The 19118-nt window shown below is 54.6% G+C and overlaps 1 protein-coding gene across 1 annotated transcript in view; it reads right to left on the bottom strand.

The window, feature by feature from the left end:
* Window positions 1–18526, bottom strand: part of Ell (elongation factor for RNA polymerase II) — a 42097-nt gene extending 23571 nt beyond the window's left edge. Inside the window, exon 1 of the mRNA XM_005086125.4 lies at window positions 18363–18526. Within this exon, the coding sequence (XP_005086182.1) occupies window positions 18363–18497 (135 nt within the window). The 5' untranslated portion in view covers window positions 18498–18526. The remainder of the gene's footprint in view (window positions 1–18362) is intronic.
* Between the last annotated feature and the right edge of the window lie 592 nt (window positions 18527–19118).

The following is a 19118-nucleotide window of genomic DNA, read 5'->3' as shown; positions in this document are numbered from 1 at the left end:
GTGTCTCACCTATGTGGCCCTGGCTGTCCTGGAACTCACTATGTAGACCAGGCTGGCCTTGAACTGCATGAGGCACTACATACTGAAAAGTCCTGTTTTATAACTGTCTCCCAATAACCCAATCCCTGCAGTAGCTGTGCCTTCCTCTAGAGCAGCTTTCTCAGGCAGCACACTTCCTGCCCACTGACCCATCATGCCACAGTCAGGACATTACCCAGCTCTGCCTCCAAAGACGCTGCTAAGCACATAGAACACAGTGGCCTGTTTCACCCAAGGGACCCTGCCATTCCTGCACCACTCCTGTAGGGCATCGGGCAGTCTCTGAGGAAACCACAACCAAATCAGCAGCCACAATCAGGGCACTTTGTACCCCCTTAAATGGAAAGGCCCACCCCAGTCTTGACCACATGACAAGCACAGAGAAGACAAGGGCGGGATGAGGGTGTGAGGACCAGCCTCACAGGACAGCAAGCTCTGTTACCCCTGAGCAACCCCAGCTTGGCCACACACACCATTTGACCTCACCTGGATATTGCAACTCGACCCCACTCTTTCCCTGCATGGAACTTGAGAACTTTGTTAACAACATATCACCTCCAGCAGGCCTGGCTGCCTGAGGGCACCTCCCAGACTCACCTCCAACCCAAGGCCCCACTTGGCCTGCTCCTCCCCCTCCTCAAATGCAGACACATGGCAGCCACCGGTGTCCACCCCAGTGGCCAGGCTGTCGAGGTGGAGGCACCACGTGCTGTCTGACAGGCTCAGCTCCAGTTGCTGCTACCCCTCACCCAGCAAGGACTTTGCGCACTGTCACCATACTGGAGGCCAGCAGAGCCTACATGAACAGTGACATCAGTGGGGAGAGGGACTGTCCTATCTCTAGGTGACATACTATGATCTCTGGTCAGTCTGTGCAGAAGCCGAGACCAAGCATCTGCCTGATGGCATTTCTTCAGGAAGATGGCTGACCCCCACACACACACACATACACAGAGCCACATATAGTGTCCCAGGAGCCAAGCACATTGGAGCACATTCAGGTCCCGTTGCCCCCCTCCCCCTTCAGGTAGCTGTGACAGGTCGTGCTGCCAGAGTCTGCTCAGAATGGCTGTGGGAGTTCAGAGAGGGAGCAGAGATGCTCAGGCAGCTGCACCCACTGGTCCTCACAATGCAGGCTATGATCTGACCCAAAGCCAGCTAGGGCAAGCAGGCCCAACTCAAACATGAGGAAAGACAGGTTTTCTGCTAAGACGCAGTATCAGGTGGGCTATGGTACCTGTCCCTGTGTCACCAGCACTTGCAAAGCTGTCTGTGGTGACTAGCCATGGGGATGGCTGGGAGGACTGCAGGCTAGACTCCTCAGCTCTCTTTGCAGCCGTTTATCATTCACCAGGACTCAAAAATGGGCTGATGTTCAGGTGACAAGACAAGCATGAGGTGGAGGCAGCCGGGATCCTCTGTGACCTCCTGGGAAGCTCACTTTCTGAAGTTTCTCAACAGTTTTACCGATCGGGTCAGGTTACGAGGAGACTGAGGGAACGCACACCTGTCAGCCTCAAGCCTCCATCATCTCAGATCTCAGATTCTGGTGCCACCAACTAGCATCAGCCTCCTCCAACAGCTTCCCAGGTATCCTCAGAAGGAAACCTCTTCAGGACATGTTACCTCAGCCCAAACACCTGGACAGTGGCCAGCCTGGCCTTGAAGCCCTGAGGCACCCGCACTGGTGCTCTGTGAGGCACTCCCACAGTTGTGAGGCCCATGTCCCTGTTTATATTGTTCCTTGCAACCATCTACCTACCTGGCTGACCCCTAGCTTACTGGTAACCTTGTCCCATCACAGTATCCCATGGACAGCAGGTATGGTGGGCACAAATGCCAGAAGTTCATCCTAACATCACTGATGCCTGAACTAACCGTCTGCCATGGGGACCCTTAGGTCTGGCTAAGCAGAGGCATATAATGAATGACATTGATCACACATGCAGCCCTGGTGTCCTCTGACCCCTAATCACCAGGTGCAGCTGGGTCAGAGAGGACACAGTCCTGTAACCTGCTGGCTGGTTCTCAGACAACAGCCTTCCCTGTCCCACCTCAGACACAAAGCTGCCATCACAACACCTATGGCCCTCCCACCTACCCACACTCTGTGCGCACGCACACCATCTGTACACAGGAATACCTATTTGCTTTCCTAATCTGGGGAACAGCTGGCCTCTGGTACACCACCCTCTGGGGGACATTCATGGGTCTCTAAAGGAGGTGACCACAAGCTCCGGAATGCAGGACTGGCCGGAATCCACACTGCAGCTCACCCCCTTCTGTTCGCTAGCACTAAGACAGAAAGAGCCTCTGGCTTAGCTGTCTCTAACTGGCACTTCGCTATGGAGAAGATCCTGACACACTGTCAGCCAGGGCGGGCAGGGCCTTGTAAGGACACTAGTTCTGGGATGGTCCCCATGAGCCTGGTACCTGTCCCACAGGAAGATGCCTTGGTGTCACCGGATCCTCAGGGGAGAACTGAGTGGGAGGAGCTGCCAAGGGTGAGGACAAAGGACAAGGCAGAGCTGAAGTCTACTGGGGGAGGCAGGCCTCGTCAATACTCCATGTGCTCCACACTCAAGAGGACTGAGGCTCAGACAGTTCAGCAGGGCAGCACCACCCTTCAGGGGACTCGCAACAGCAGGACCCGCAGAGACCAGGCATGCAGCAGCCAGGCACACTTCTTCCTGTGGCAACAGCCATCTTCCTGGCTTGAGGTCAAGGGTAGGAAGCAGCTTTGCTGAACACTCCGTGCCTTGGCCATTAGGCAGCCCAAGTGCCAGCAGGCGGGAGGTGGACTCTCACTGTAGGCTGGGACATCACATTTCTGCCCATCATGGTGAGGAGTCACAGCATAACTGGGAGATAATGGCCAAAAGCTACCAACACTGCCAAGTGCCAGTGAGGATGTGGTGACAGGGAGCTCTCAGCACCACCGTGTGAATGTGGTACAGCAATTGCCACAGGTAATGTCTCATTAAGACAAATGGCAGACACTGACTCAAGAACCCAAAAGCTCACTCCCTACACTGCCCTGGGAGTTTAGACACAGAAGCACTGCAGCCGTCTCATGGTGCATGGTGACACACACCTAAAGTCAAGTCACTCAACAGGCAGAGACAGGAGGATCAGGAACTCAAGGCAAGGTCTCAGCTGTACAACAGCAACTTAGAGGGTAGCTCTGACCCTGCCTCACCAAAACAAAAGCATAGTCCAGGCCAGGGAGATGGCCCAGAGGAACACAGGCACAGGCATCTACAACCCCAGCACTCTATGTCCAGAAGAGCACAGGCAGGTAATGTGCTTGCAGCTGGTGGGCTAACACGCAGTGAGAGAGTGCCTGCCTCTAAGGGATGGAAGACGCCCATAAAAGGTGTCCTCCTCTGTTCTGTTCCAAGACAGTGCTCACTGTGCAATGCTGACCAAGTGGGTCTCAAACCACATGAGTACTGGGATTAAAGAAGTGTCCAAAAAGTGGAAAACAAAGATGACCTTGGGTATGTGGATTGGGGGAGGGGGTCATGGGGCAGAGGAATAAATTGTATAATACAACAGGATAGGCTGATCATAATGACACATACCCAGTATCCCCAGTATATAGAAGGGGCAGGCCAGCCTGGGCTACAAAGTAAGACCCTGTCTCAAAAGTACCAGGTGGTTGTAGTGCATGCCTAGCACTTGGGAGGCAGAGGCAGGTGGATCTCTGTGAGTTCAAGGCCAACCTGATCTACAGAGTGATTTCCAGGTCAAGGCTATACATAAAAACCCTGTTTCAAAAAAAAAAAGAGGGGGGGGGACTGGAGAGATGGCTCAGTGGTTAAGAGCACTGGCTGCTCTTCCAGAGGACACAGGTTGAATCCCCAGTACCCACCTGGTGGCTCACAACCATCTATAATGAGATCTGGTGCCTTCCTTTGGTGTGCAGGCAGAAATATAGGCAGAACAGTGTAAACATAATTAACAAATCTTTAAGAAAGAAAGAAAGGAAGGAAGAAAGAAAGAGCTGGGCAGTGGTGGCGCACACCTTTAATTCCAGCACTTGGGAGGCAGAGGCAGGTGGGCAGGTAGATCTCTGTGAGTTCAAGGTCAGCCTGGTCTACAGAGAGGGCTCCAGGACAGCCTCCAAAACAATACAGAGAAACCCTGTCTCGAAAAACCAAAGAGAGAGAGAGAGAGAAAGTATTTACTGCTCTTGCAGAGGACTCAGGTTCTGTTCCCAGTACCCACATAGACGCACCACCATCTGTAACTCTAGTTACAGGGTCCCCGTACCCTCTTCTGAGCTCTGAGGACACCAAACACATGGTGTACAGACACAAACTCAGAGTAAACACACACACACACAAATTACATAAGCATAAAAAAAAAAGCAAAAAGGACAACCAGAGGTGAAAGCACACAAGTGTCACCCCAGCACTCAGAGGAGCGAGATGCAAGCGCAAGGCGCCCTCCACAGAACAGAGTTCAGGACCAGTCTGGCTACATGAGCCTGCTTCAAAAGCAGCGGGCCGCTCCAGTCAGTGAGGACTGCATGAAGGAAGGGGCTTCTGGCTGGGCACTCAGCAATCTCAAAGAAACAACCGCACGTGGTTCTGCTTGTTTGGATGTGATGTGTCACTGTGTCATTAAGGGTAGGGTCTAGCTGGGGAAGAGAAGCTAGGGGCAGGCTTTTCTGTAGACCAGCCCCATTGGTAGCCTGAGCTGAGTTTTCTATCCACTGATACAGTGTGACCAGTCACAGCTCCTGCCACCACATAACAAACATCTTCAGCCACGAGACTCAAGAGCCAAAACAGAGCACTGCTGAGTTCCCGTCGGTGTCCTGCCTCAGTGACGAAGAGTGGCTACTGCAGTGGCTGGCCCAGGAGTGGGCCTACTGTGAGAAGCCTGAGACAAGGGAGCATGTGGAGAAGAGTGCCAGCCACAAGCGAGCTGTCCCCACCGCCTGTCCATGCTGTGCTCTGGCAACCATCTAGCTGCATCCTGCCTCTACCTAGGCCTTTAGGGAAGACACACCTACCCCAAAGGGAAAGCCTAACCCAGGCTTTCCACTGTCCACTGGGCGTGGCGGTACACACATGGGATCCCAGCTCAGGGCAGACTGAGGCACAAGGATCCCACAAATTGCAGCCTGGGCAGCAAAGTGAGACCCTATCTCAAAAAACTAACAAAAGAGGTCCAAGAGACAGCTCAGTGTGTAAACTGCTACACAAGCCAGAAGCTACCCACACCCCATATAAAGGTGGAAGGGAAGAGCCAAGTGACCCCATAACCCCAATATACACACACACATACACACACACATTTTCAGAGACAGCAGCTCACTGTGCAGCCCTGCCTGGCCTAGAACTCATTATGTAGATCAAGCTAGCTTGAACTCAGAGAGTGCTCTGCCTCTTTGAGTAATAAAGGCTTGAGCCATCTTCCAGCTGGAAGCAGAGGGCAGTGCCACTGACTCTCCCAGGCTATGAGTGTGGTGATGTTTATGCCGTTTAGTGTTTCATTCTAAGCACCGAACACTTCCCATCAAAGGTTACATGTGTGTCCAGGTAATACAGGGCCCAGGCACAGGTCAGTACTGACTGTCCCTTGAGCCGCTTTTCAGCCCTCCTCTCAGATGGCTTCTCCTGTATTCATGTGCTCAGCTGAGAACAGTAGAGCAAGCCTGTAGGCAGTCCCAATGGGCACTATGACATCCTTGTCACCTTTGCTAGTACACATCATTTTGGCCTCCTGCTTGACCACAAGTGGCTAAGGGTCGAGTTGTCACAGGACAGCAGAGACAGAGGGACTGAAGTGGCTCCAAGCGCCTCCTCTGGAGGGTAGGACTAATAAACCATGTGACGGCCACGCCTCTGGTCTAGAAGTGAGCCTTGCCAGCAACACACCCCCTTATCACCTGTCTCAAGTCAGCCACGGTGTCCATCTGCCTCCCAAGGAAGGGCAGGAACCTGGGCTTCAGAGCAAAGGCACCTGGCTGCCCCCCGTTTGTCTGTCAAGCACAAGCAGAGGGACAGTCACACAGCTTAGATCAGCCTATCCCAGGAGAGCTACAAGCATGATTCCTACGGCCACTTCACAAAGGCCCCTCAGCAACTGAGCTATATTCCCACCAACTTATCCTTCAGCTTCTAGGACGTCCAAAGTCGACATGTACAGCATTGGGACTGAGGGGCCCATCCCTGGCCCTCAGCCTAGTCTACCTCCAAGATTGGGTCACAGATGCATGGGGGTAGGCAGCTTCTACTGGTACATGCCAGGCTGCTGCCCTGTGAGGCCACACCTTAGATAAAGTACCTGGCATGCAGGTGGCTGGGGACCAGATCCTGCTATTAGAATCATGGTCACCTGTTAAAGCCCTCAGGCTCCCAGCTGTAGGCCACCTCCTTGGATGAACTGTGGCAGAGGATGGGCACACTGCCTCAGGAGATTACAGCCATCCTCACTAACCATTCCAGTCACCTCATAAGGTGGCCAGTTTTCAATGCACTCACACAATAGAGGAGAATGGGAAGGAAAAGAGAGGGAGGAAGTATCTGCCCCCAGGGTGCAGAGTCAGGCCAGGACCCTGGGCGGTCCCCTGAAGACAAGAGCTTTCTCCACCTTGTGGAGCTACAGCAGTAGTGGCCAGGGCCCTGTCAATCATACCAGGCTCTGGAGAGCCCTGCTCTGTAGGGATGGAGCCTAGCCTTCCTAGCTTAGAGAAAACAGGGCATCCTCCCTGGGGGGAGAGCTGTGACAAAGGGAGAAGGGACAACAATGGAGAGGCCAGACCCCAACCCCAGCCTGCTCAGCACAGCTGGCTTCCGGCCCATGGACAGCCACCAACAAAGAAGCCTTGTCATGGGGGGGTTAGGGTCCCTGACCAGGGGTCCCTGCCCTCCTCTAAGGAAGCTGGGATCCTGGGGCAGGCTGGCACAAGCCCCCACTGTCCCTTCCCCATCTCAAATGTCCCGAGCCAAGCACATTTCCATGGAACAAGCGGTGGGTGCCTCATGCCAACTCCAAAAATAGAGCCCAGGAAAGGGACACACTCCTCTAACTGCAGTCTGCCCGCCCTCACCCAGGAAAGGGACACACTCCTCTAACTGCAGTCTGCCCGCCCTCACCCAGGAAAGGGACACACTCCTCTAACTGCAGTCTGCCCGCCCTCACCCAGGAAAGGGACACACTCCTCTAACTGCAGTCTGCCCGCCCTCTAACTGCAGTCTGCCCCGCCCTCACCCAGGAAAGGGACACACTCCTCTAACTGCAGTCTGCCCGCCCTCACCCAGGAAAGGGACACACTCCTCTAACTGCAGTCTGCCCACCCTCACCCAGGAAAGGGACACACTCCTCTAACTGCAGTCTGCCCGCCCTCACCCAGGAAAGGGACACACTCCTCTAACTGCAGTCTGCCCGCCCTCTAACTGCAGTCTGCCCCGCCCTCACCCAGGAAAGGGACACACTCCTCTAACTGCAGTCCCTCACCCAGGAAAGGGACACACTCCTCTAACTGCAGTCCCTCACCCAGGAAAGGGACACACTCCTCTAACTGCAGTCTGCCCCGCCCTCACCCAGGAAAGGGACACACTCCTCTAACTGCAGTCTGCCCGCCCTCACCCAGGAAAGGGACACACTCCTCTAACTGCAGTCCCTCACCCAGCTCCCAGGGAGCTCCTACCACTGGAAAGCAGGGGCCCTGCGCAGACGCCGCCCCAGGAGTCTTCTGGAGTTCAGCTCTTACAGACATACACTTGCCCCAGCTGCCCCAGGTGCTGGGCTCTAGCGCAGGACAGCCACCCTGCAGACCACTGACCCTCCCCTACAGAGGCACAAGCTACTGGGCTGGAGCAGGGAGGCAGCAGACCAGGGGCTAAGCTCCCTCCCCCTAGCTGTGAGAGCAGAAGCTGTAAGGACCCTATAGAAACAGGGCAGTCCACAGAAGGACACAGTCCTGGACCATCAGGATTCTGGGGACAAGCCTTCAGAAGAAGCTGAGGACAGGAGACACCTGGGGTCCTGTCCACCTTCCAGCCTCAGGACTGACTGTGGATATAACAGTGTCCTCATCATGCCAGAGCCTTGCCGGTGCCTGAAGTCACACCGGATGTGGGGGACCATGAGGTCCACAGCAGGAAGCATAATTTCCTTGAAAAACCACTGTTTAAGAACAAGAAGGAAGGAGCCGGGGTGGGGGTGGGGGTGGCACAGCTGTGATCTAGCACTGTGGCAGGAGGGCCTCAACTTTTGGGGCAGCCTGTGCTGCATAAGAACCCCCTAAAAACTGAGAGAGGCAGAGGCAGGCGGATCTCTGTGAGTTCGAGGACAGCCTGGTCTACAGAGTGAGTTCCAGGACAGCCAGGACTACCCTGTCTCAAACAACAACAACAAAACAACAGAGAGAGAGGAGAGAGAGAGAGAGAGAGAGAGAGAGAGAGAGAGAGAGAGAGAGAGAGAGAGAGAGAGAGAGAGAGAGAGAGAGAGAGAGAGAGAGAGGAGCCAGAGTCCCACTTGCCTTGCAGGCCTGGCGACGTGTGTTTAGTTCTTGGAACCACGTGATGAGGCAGAGGAAGGCGGATCTCTTTTAAGTTTTGAGGCCAGGCTGGTCTATGCAGAAAGTTCCAGGACAGCCAAGACTACATAGAAAGACCCATTTCAAAAAAAAAAAAAAAAAAAACCCAACAAATTGTGTGAGGGAAGTGGGGCATAGGACAGACAGAGAAAGTGCCTCCAAACCAGTTGGGAGAGGCAAGGAGGGCCTGAAGGCTGGCACTCACCAGGAAAGGCAGGTGAGAGGGACTCAGCCCAGGTCAGCTGGTGAACTGAGGGGCCTGACCTGGCGTTTGCAGGGCAGGACAGTGCAGTCATACCACCCATGTGCACCTGTGTACCCACACACCCCTGCTGGAGGCTAGGGCTTCTCCCAACAGCCCACAGATGCCATCCCAGAAACTCTGATTCCTCCCCTCCTCCCACTCAACCCCCAGCCAGCAACATGAGACCAGTCTAGGAGAGGGAACAAGGGGGAGGGATGACACACAAACAAGCAGGCCCGGAAGCCAAGGCTGCCCCAACTGTTCAACACCCCCAGAGGGCAGCTCCTGGCTTCATGGCCTTTGGGCTGCTCCAGCCAGGAGAAACCTAAGTTCCCCATAGGCCATCTTTTCTCTTCCATAGCTAGGAAAGGCCAGCACCATGCCCGAGGCCACTGCCAACCTCTAGTCAAAGGGGCTGGGAGTGCTGAATCTGCATTCAAGCAGGGACACTGCCAGGGCCTTTGGCCAATCAGAAAACAGAACCCTGCTGCTATATGGCTGGGAAACTGTGAGGACTAAGCTCCTTCTCCACCTCTGTGGCTATAGGGTCACCAAGGCTCTCCGCAAGCCTACTCATCTTGTATCTCACGGATCCTGGCTTGGAAACCTTTTCCAGCAATGGGCAGTGGTCACACCACCTCGCTAAGCCAGTGCGGTCATGTGGACCTTCCTCTCACGTGGCCCAAGCCACCAATGGTAAAGGTGCTTGCCCTCAAGCCTGACCACCTGGGCCTGCTCCTAGGATCTACATGAAGATGTGAGAACTCAACAGTGTTGTCCTCTGATTGCCACACATTGCATGCTCTCCCTCTCTCTCTCTCTCTCTCTCTCTCTCTCTCTCTCTCTCTCTCTCTCTCTCTCTCTCTCTCTCTCACACACACACACACACACACACACAAACACACACCCCTTCTAATAAAACCTAGGAAAAGTATAAGAGGTAACTTACATGGAAGAGCAGTTAAGAGCACTGACTACTCTTGCAGAGGACCTGGGTTCAGTTCCTGCCACCAACATCAGGTGGCTCACAACCACCTCTAACTCCAGTTCCAGGGGTCCAAAGCATCTGCATTCTACTGGTGCGCACGCACACACGTTACACACACCACACACACACTCTATATGTCACACACACGTCACACACACCACACACTACACGTCATACATACACTCACACTTCACATGTCACACACACACACACACACACACACACACCTTTTCTTACTTACAAATAAAGACAACAACTGTGGTGGCACACACCTTTAAATCCAACACTTGGGAGGTAGAGGCAGGTGGATCTCTGAGTTCTAGACCAGCCTGGTCTACATGGTGAGTTCCAGGATAGCCAGAGCTGCACACAGAAACTCGATGTCAAAAATACCAAAATAAATAAAGATAAATCTAAGGGAAAATTGCAGGGATAGTCACCATCACGTCATTCCAGCACTGGGTGAGAGGAGAACATGCACATCTGAGCTTAGCCTGGGTCATGCGTGGTGGAGCATTCCCAGCACTCAGGAGACAAAGGCAAGGGGTTCTCTATGAGTTCAAGGCTATCCTGGTCTAACAATTAGTTCAAGGACAGCCTGGGCTTTGTAGAGAGCCCCTTTCTCAAAACACACAAACAAATAAAAAGCAGCAAGATGGCTAGGAGGTAGCGACTAAAGCATCTCACATACCCAGAGTGAGGATGCACACTGTGAAAACAACACAGGGCTTCTCAAAAGTTTCTGGTCATTTCTTATGGCCTGTAACCTGCTCAGAGGGAGTCATGCAGGCACCCAAGGAGGCCACCATCCTGTTGCCTGAGTGATCTGTGGAATGGGCATGAAAGGCACAGTACTGGCCACCCTGCCTTCAGAAACAAAGTGCTAGTAAGAGCAGGGCCATGTCTTCACTAAAATCAGACATGCACCATTCTGATGCCCCCATAGACACCAATGTCCCTGGGTGGCACAGTGGCCTTGAAGAACCAGAACCAGCGACTGTCCCTTGGCTTTTTGAGGGAGACATGGCTTTGTTACACCCTTTCTAAGTATGTAGGATACTCACTGGGGAAGAATTCAGCAGAGCATATCAAGAATGCTATCCCTACCTGGTGGCAGTGACACACACCTTTAATCCCAGCACTCAGGAGGAAGTCTGTGAGTTCAAGGCCAGTTTGATCTACAGAGAAAGATCAGGACAGGAATGGGGAGGGGAAGGGGAAGGAGAGGGAGAAGGTACTTGGTCCTGAGCTTGGTCCTGCTTGCAAAAGATGACCAGAAGGGCTACTAGACCTCTAGGAACTGCATCCACACCTCAGAGTCCTGGGTGGGCTGCCACACACAGCTAGAGGTGTGGCCCAAGAGACACTGTTGTCTTCCAGCTGCCTTCTCTGCATTTCCAGTCAAACTTGCCCAGGTGATAGAAGTCTCTACCCCCAGCCCTGGGCTCAGCCCCTCCCACTGGGCCAGTCAACGCCAATGCAATGTGCTGACCCTGACATCTGATGCTGAGTCACCTGAGAACCAGGAGGGACAGGCTACTTCGAAAATGCCACACCCATTCAAACCACCTTCAAACTGCATACACGGTGCTTACTGTGGGTAATGGCACCTGTCACCCTGAGTCCAATTCCCAGGACCTGTGTGGTGGAAGGAAAATACCAACTCCTACACACACCCATGCACCACACACATGGCCAGGCCCTGAGGTTCCATCTCCATAAAGAGAAAGAAAGAGAGAGAGAGACAGAGAGAGAGACAGAGAGAGAGAGAGAGAGAGAGAGAGAGAGAGAGAGAGAGAGGCTAAGAGAGAAAGAAAAGGAGGGAGAGAGAAGGAAAAGAAGAGGGGAAGGCAGGCGGGAAGAAAGGCATACCAGTCATCCCGGCACCTGGAAGGGAATACCCACCTTCCTCTCAGACAGGCCTCAGGCACTCGTCCTCCAGCCTGCTCCTGGGGCACTGTCCCAACCCAGGCCCTGCAGCTTCTGCCATGGCCTCCTCCGGGCCTCTCTGCGTCCAGCTTGGCTCTCTCCGCTCCGTGTACCTCTCCTGAGGGTCACAGCAGCAGCACCTAGCACTAAGCCTCCTCCTCAAGAGACCACAGGTCTCTGAGTTTATGGGCCTTCCCCGGGAAACCTTCACCCAGAACACTGGTGGTCACTAGGAAAGCACAATAACCCTGCCGCTACTCAAGGTTCCCACAGCAGGCATCCCCAGGACCGCACACCTACCTAGCATATATGTCTGACCAAGGAACAGGGAGAGCCGTGCACTGCACAGTGGGAGGTGCAGTGGGAGGCTGTCTACCTGGACACGCTAGTGCTTGGGAGTGAGGGGCTGAACAGCAGCTCAGCAGTCCAGAGCACCAGCTGCTCTTGCAGAGGACCCAGGTTCAGTCCCAGCACCACATGGCGGCCCACAGCCATCTGTGACTCCAATCTCAGGGATCTGACGCCCTCATCTGGCACCAGGCACGAAAGTGGTATAGAGATAGAAACAGCCATTCACACAAAATAAAGATTAAAAACAAACACACAGACCAACCAGGAATGCTTGGGCTGGGGTGAAGTTCAGTGGTGGTCAACCACATAGGCTTTAAGGTTCAAGGGACAATAAATTGTCTATGACCAGGGCACAAAGAAACAAAATCCCATGGGATTCTGACCATCAAGAGTATGTGGCTGTGACTTTTGGGCATATACCCAAAGGAGGCACACTCACACCACAAGGACATTTTGCTCAACTATGTTCATAGCAACAATATTCATAATAGCCAGAACTTGGAAACAGCCTAGATGCCCCTCAACTGAAGAATGGATAAAGAAAATGTGGTACATTTACACAATGGAGTACTAGGCAGTGGTAAGAAACAACAAAATCTTGAAATTTGCAGGCAAATGGACAGAACTAGAAAAAACCATCCTGAGTGAGGTAACCCAGACCCAGAGAAAGACAAATATATGTACTCACTCATAAGTGGATACCAGACACAAAGCAAACTATAACCAGCCTACAATCCACAACCCCAGAGAAGCTAGAACCCTCTTGCAGAAACAGATGGAAACAGATGCAGAAACCCACAACTAACCAATGGGCCAACCTCCCAGAGTATAATCAAAGTGAGGGAGGAGCAAAAATATCAACAAAGGAGTCAAGACCATGATAGGGAAACCCACAGAATCAACTGATCAGAGCCACTGTTACCTGGGGAACTGGCACAGGACTGAACTGGGACCCCTGAATACAGGTGACAACGGTATAGCTTGGGCAGTGTATGTGGCCACTGGCAGTGAGTCCAAGATCTAACACTAATGCATAAACTGACTTTGTGAATCCCATTCTCTATGGACAGAGAGAGACCTTGCTCAGCCTAGACTTGGTCCTGCCTCAACAAGGTGATAAGACAGACTTAGTTGTCATCCTAGGGGGAGCTTTACCCTTTCTGAGGAGTAGAGGGGACGTGGGATGGGGGAAGGAGAGGAGAGAGAAGGGGAGGGAGGGGGAACTGGGATTGAAATGTAAAAAAATAGCGGGGGGATATGTGATGGGGATGACGCACCCCTTTAACCCCAGCACGCAGGAGGCAGAGACAGGCGGACCTCTGGGCTTTCAAGGCCAGCCTGGTCCACAGAGTGAGTTCCAGGACAGCCAGGGCTACACAGAGAAACCCTGTCTAGGAGGTTGGGGGGTGGAGAAGATAGGCATGCCCCACAGGCTGCAGGGACAGTCACAAATGTCTTCTGTGGGCTTCTCCTCCATGCCAGTTGTGCACACAGTAAAAAGGAGACAAGGTTTATCAAGTGCTGCAAATAGACATATAGGGACTCTGGGGACCACCTGGATGCCAGCGCCCACCACAACCCCTTGGGCCTGGTTACTCAGCAGGGAGCTGCATGCATCCCTTGGCCAGCAAGGCTCCTGCCTCCAGGATGTCATTAGAGCACAAGGCTGTACAATGAGTACGGGACAGTCTCCTCAGGATGGCCTATTTGGACACCAGCTGGGTGTGGTGGCAAACACCTGTCACCCAAGCACTTGGGAAGCAGGGGAGAGGGCCAGCCTATGCTACATGACACCTGTCTAGGAAGAAGAAAAAGAATGAAAACAGAATATTCACCTGCCTACACACTAACATGAGGTCACCTGGGGATACTCCAAGTGACCCACGGGGCTACAGAGCTGACACAAATCTACCTACGCGACCCAGAGCACCCAGTCAACCAGCAGAACCACCACCTGCTAGCCCCATCCTGGGGTCTTCTGTAGGTCCAGGTTAAGTCTAGAAACTAGCAGAGGGAGTAGGGAAAAGTAGCCATGTTTTCCATGCTGGGTAGTTCCTCCCTCAAGGCCACCAGGATGTCACAATCCAGTGTGCTGTCAAAACTGCTTGCAGGGTGATGAACTCTGGCCTGCAGATGAGTCAACAGAGGGGTGGGTTCCGAGTGCCTCATGTTTACACACAGTCACTGTGGCCACAGTCAGGCAACCGGAAGCACAGTCAAGGGTCACAGTGGCCAGGGAGGAGCCAGGTCCTCGGCACACACCCATCACACCCCCCAGACTCCAGCTCCAGGCTGCTTCCCTCTTGCTCTAGTCCTCAGTGGGACTCAGCCTCAGCACCACCCAGCACCTACCACAGGCACAAGGCTGCCGTGCTCCTGATGCCCACACCAGCGTGCTCCACCCTGCCTGGCAGAACCGCAGTCCTTCTGAGGCCTGGATGCCTGGCTCCTGAGCCACCCCTGTGCTTAGAGATCCTGAGAGGTGACTCAGCCTCTAGAGCCACCACCGTGCCCTCACCTGAAGACTGGGCACTGCTCCTTGATGGGGCTGACTGGGATGGATGGGCAAGCAGGGCAAGCAGGGCGCAAGAGGAGGAGATCCCATCGCACTTCAGCTTTCTCTGAAAACAGGGTACACCACAGACCAGCAGTAAGGTGGGATGGTCACTCAGTCACTGAGTCTGCTCTAGGAGCACTGGCAGACTGGCCTGAGGTCCCTGGGCACTGACAGGAAGCCTGGGACAGAGGGGTTGGTGATGTGTTTCAAGGCTCATCTGCCTTAGAACAAAGGGGGAGCCCTGTCCCACTCTATCCAGGGTAGTGTCCTAGCAACTCCAAAAGGCTGGAGTCCCCGTGGACAGGGGAGCCATGCAAGGAAGGTGCAAGCTTAAGTGGGCTCCTGTTGTCCCATACTCAGCTTTCCCCAGGTGCAACACAGTGAGCAGAGCCTCCAATGTCCTTCTCAGTCCTATCTGAGCATCACAACCTTACTGACATCTACCCTGCTGGATCTCCCTTGCCTATCTCTGCCAACTCTTGAAGATTCTAGATCATCAGGTGTAACATGAGGGACTTATGTCTGCCTCTGGGCCCATAGGCCGGCCCTATGCTGACAAGAGGGTGTTTCTTGCTAGGGAGGACAGTGCAAGATAGGCCCAGACAAGTGACAGATGCCCAGGGACACAAGGCCACAGCAGAATCCAGGTAACAGCCAATCTCAGTAGAAGCTGGGACTCAAGAGGAAGTGGAACCCTGCAAACCCAAGAAAGGTCTGGAACTGGAGGAGTCAGGCCCTTGCTAGCTCATGGCCTCTCAAGGCTCTGCTGTGTGGACCCTGCTCGAACCCTCAGTTTCTCCTGACCTCTCTGTGCCTTTCCATCAAGGACAGGGTATGTGGCCACAGAGCCCACCTAGCCAACGAGGATGAACTGCAGTGGTTGGAGCAGGGGCCATCTCACGGCTGTCAGGGGCATGCCTCATCAGCAACCCCTGTCCTGGAAGGATGAGGAGACCACACTTCCTTATTTCTCCTAAAAGCCACACCCACTGTGCCCCAAAACACACAGATAAAGTGCCACATCAGCACCAGTTTGGTTTGGGAACTTTTTTTTTTTAAAGATTTATTTATTACATATACAGTGTTCTGCCTACATGCCAGAAGAGGACATCAGATTGAATTGCAGATGGTTGTGAGCCACCATGTGGTTGCTGGGAATTGAACTCAGGACCCCTGGAAGAGCAGCCAGTGCTCTTAACCTCTGAGCCATCTCTCCAGCCCTTGGGAACTTTTTTTTAGGTTGTTTCGCCCAGGCTGGCGTTGAGCTCCTAACCCTCCTGCCTAATCCTACCCAGCCCTGGGACCCCAGGCAGTTTGCCTCTGTTTGTTTGTTTTGTTTTGTTTTTACATTAGAAGAAAAAAAGCCCCAAGTTCCAGGTGGGATGAGTTCCGGTCATCCCTGTGGCTGTGCCTTGAACTGGCACGGCCTTCTGTTCCGGTACCGGGACCACACATTTCCCTTCCCTGTACTGAGCCATGCCCAGCTCCTTCCCTAGGCCACACAGCCATCCCACAGCCAGTTTCTTTTAAGCCCCTGCTCTGGACACCCAAAGTTAAGAGAAAGCTCCTAGCAATTCAAAATAAAATATACAATTGTGCTGGGGTGGGCTGTCAATTCAACACAGGGAGGCTAAGGCAGAGAGTGCTGAGCTGACAGCCAGCTCAGGCTGCAGAAGGGACTAAGTCTATGAAGACGGACGGGCGAGAACTGGGGGCGCAGCCCCATGGCAAGCTCGAGACCCAGCTGCTGGGAAAGCAAAAGTACCTGGCCTGTGCAGGGCGCTTTTCACTCAGAGCAGGGAAAACAGAAGGGGCTGGCATCAGCTGATGACCCAAACCTCTCTTCTCACCCGGGTCTCTTCACCACCCCAAATATCCAGCTACCCTGCCTCAGCCCCTCCATGCCCAGACGGTAAGATGAGATTGGAACCAGGCATGGTGGCACACACCTTTAGTCTCAGCACCCTGGAAGCAAGGGCAGGAAGATCTCTGAGAGTTAGAGGTGCACCTAACTGTGAGTCTGGTGTTCCTGGCAAGTTCCAGGACAGCCAGGGCTATGTAGTGAAAACTGTACTTCAAACAGCAGGTGGCGCACACCTTCAGTCCCAGCACTAGGGAGGCAGGCGGATCTCTGTCAGTTCGAGGCCAGCCTGGGCTACAGAGTGAGCTCCAGAACAGCTAGGACTGTTACACTGAGAAACCCTGTCTTGAACAATTAAACACTATCTCTGGAGCTGGGCTAGTGGTGGGTGCCTGTTTGCCATTCTGGCACTTAAGAGCCATGAGTTTGAGACCAAACTAGGATGGAGCGAGGTTCCAATGCTCACAAAAGATGAAACTTCAAAGTTGCCTTGCCACTTAAGTGCCCTGTCGGCTTTCCAGATAAACATTCAGTTTTGGACTGCCCCAAAACTGAATGCTGCCAGCCACACTGCCCAGGCTCCCTCGTGGTCGGTCATCATGTGGCCAGACACAGCTGGCTTCCTCGGGGCGCGTGCACAGTGGCCTGTAGCTCCACAAGCACCCTCACATGAGGAAGGCCAAACTTAGTTAGGGGATGTAACGCACACCCAAAATAAAAATAACAGTGTGACGGTGGCGCTGGAGAGAAAGCGGCTGGGGCAGCACAGCAAGGGCAGTCACTGCCACCAGGTACCAAGTCCACCTGACAGTGTGACTCATGGCTGGCCCAGCTGATTCTGGGAAAAGCCCTGACCCTCCAGGACTAGTCAGAATGGCCCAAGGGGAAAGACTCCAGGTTGGAATTCCAACCAGGAAGAGTGGCTGGACCCATCACCCCGTGGCTAGCACCCTAGTACCCTCACCTGCAGGGGCGCTTTCTGCCTCAGTGTGAAACCTGACAAGGGAAGAACTAATCTTTTCCCAAAGAGACTCGAACCTGTTCTAGAAAGGAGGAAACTGAGACCCCGGCACAGGCAGGAAGTGGCTCAAAGAAGGGATGGGAAGACGGGTGGGCGGAAGAGGTAGACTCCCCAGAACTCTGAATGGGAAGAAATTCGCAGCTTGGCCAATGGTACCGCGCATGTCCCAGGCAGGAAGAAAACCACATTCCTTCCTAGTTACTCTCGGCTCGCTCGTCCGCGTCAACACCCCCTGCGCCAGCACAGGCAAACGCACGTCCCAGACACAGACCCAACAGCCCAGAAGCCACGTCCCGAGGACCTGCGACTTCTGTCCCAGTGGACACGGGGTGCTGCCGGAGAGGGGCACGCCGAGGGTCCCCAGCCCCACCCCAAGCCAGGAGGCAGTACCAAAGGCCTCACCGACCACAGCGGTCTCCCCCCGAGAGCCACGGCTAACATCACCTCCTCAGTCTCTGAGGAAACACCGCAGCCTCGTCCAAAAGTGCCCACGGTGACGTCCTGACCGGAGGTGGCAGGATCTGGGCCAGCAAGTAGGGTTCTATCTACACCACCCCTTTTAGAGTGAGCCCAAGCACGCCTGTCATCCCGCCACGGAAGAAGCTGAGGCAGGAGGATGGCCTTCAGTTCAGGGCCAACCTGGGCTACACAGGAAAACCTGTTCTACATATAAAAGAAGACAAAGCAGGTTCACCCTCAAGGACGTAACTGGGGCTGGCCACGGTGTCGCCAGGTGCGGACGCGGCCTTGCCCCCACAAGTCCCGCAGGGGGACCCCACGGCGCAGCCCGCCCGCCAGGACGCCGAACCGCCTACCTGGTGCGCCCGGTAGCTCTCGAAAGCCTTGAGAGCGCTGTCGGTGAGCTTCACGTGGAACACCGACACCCTGCTGCCGTCGCTCACGCGCCCGCACGACAGCCCGTAGCTCCGATCCTCCTTCAGCGCCGCCATCTTGAAACCATCACTCCCCCGCCCCCCTCCTCGGTGACTGCGCTCGCACGCCGGCCCCGCCCCGCCCCCTCCGACGCGCTGCATTATTCATGAGGCCCGCGCAGCCACGCCCCTCCCCGCCCTGTTTAACCGGGTTCACCAACGTTCAGCCTGAGGCGAGCACGGCGGGCCACGCCCGCGTGCCGGGGACTGCGAGTCTCGCTGCATTATCCACCACGAGACTAGCCACGCCTATCCCACGCACTGCGAACGCGCCGCACAGACAGCTACGCACTGGCCACGCCCCAAATGTCTCGCGAGGCCAGTCTTCGCGGCAGGACAGCGTCTGTCGCTGCGGACTGGCCACGCCCCCAAGCTCTCAAGGACCCGTCCCTCCCTAAAAAAAACAACTCCCGCGCGCGTGCGCGGGCGGCCACGCCCCCAAACGCTCAGACGCGCTCAGCCCTCCCGACGGTCCTGTATTATTCATGAGGCGGATACAGCCCCGCCCCCTCATCCCAAAGCCCAAGCGGGGTCTGAGTCGCGCCGCTCGCCGCCGAGCTGCGTCACTTCGGAGAGGCCGGCCACGCCCCCTCGCGCTCGCAGCGCCAGCCCACGGGGACGGCCACGCCTCTACCCTCT

This window comes from Mesocricetus auratus, unplaced genomic scaffold, assembly GCF_017639785.1.
Source record: "Mesocricetus auratus isolate SY011 unplaced genomic scaffold, BCM_Maur_2.0 Super-Scaffold_6731, whole genome shotgun sequence".
NCBI classification, from domain to species: Eukaryota; Metazoa; Chordata; class Mammalia; order Rodentia; family Cricetidae; genus Mesocricetus; species Mesocricetus auratus.
Note: the sequence above shows the minus strand (reverse complement) of the source record. Positions and strands in the feature narration are given on the sequence as shown.